Raw genomic sequence first — 507 nt, 5'->3', positions numbered from 1 at the left:
CTAATCACATGAAGGAGTTAAATACAACTTCGTCGAATCATAATATCCGGGTGGTGCCAAGTTCAAATCTAGATTTAAGCACGACACCCTTTCACTACTATTTGATTTCTTCAACACCAGCACAGCCGCCTCGCGAATCTGTTCGGCAGCAGAACTCATAAAATCTCTGTGTTTCCTCATGTGTCCCCCAAGCGCCTGCCCTACAGAAAACTCCATCCCGCAGATCGTGCACTCGTGCTTCTTGCGCTTTGCCGATGAGCTCGGCTGCAGTAGTGAGAGCTCTAACTGGTCTTGGCCGACCGGCCTCTTGTGGCTGGCTCTATGGCCTCCTAGGGCTTGGAATGACGGGAACTTCCGATTACACGTCTTGCAAACAAAGACACGCGTACGGTCCGAGGTATTTTGCTTTTCGATTGAGGAGTACTGGATTTGGTCTACTTTAGATAGTAGCATCAAGCAATTGACCAACTCTAGGGTCGTCTGCTCATCTTCTCTGTCTCTCTTCAT

At 48.7% G+C, this 507-nt stretch overlaps 1 protein-coding gene across 1 annotated transcript; it reads right to left on the bottom strand.

Annotated features, from left to right (window-relative positions):
* Positions 1-507, bottom strand: LOC126787391 (zinc finger protein ZAT12-like). Its single transcript, XM_050513285.1, has one exon. The coding sequence runs from the start codon at positions 505-507 to the stop codon at positions 1-3; it is 507 nt and encodes a 168-aa protein (XP_050369242.1).

The sequence above is a fragment of the Argentina anserina genome, chromosome 3 (assembly GCF_933775445.1).
Source record: "Argentina anserina chromosome 3, drPotAnse1.1, whole genome shotgun sequence".
Classification (NCBI taxonomy): Eukaryota; Viridiplantae; Streptophyta; class Magnoliopsida; order Rosales; family Rosaceae; genus Argentina; species Argentina anserina.
Note: the sequence above shows the minus strand (reverse complement) of the source record. Positions and strands in the feature narration are given on the sequence as shown.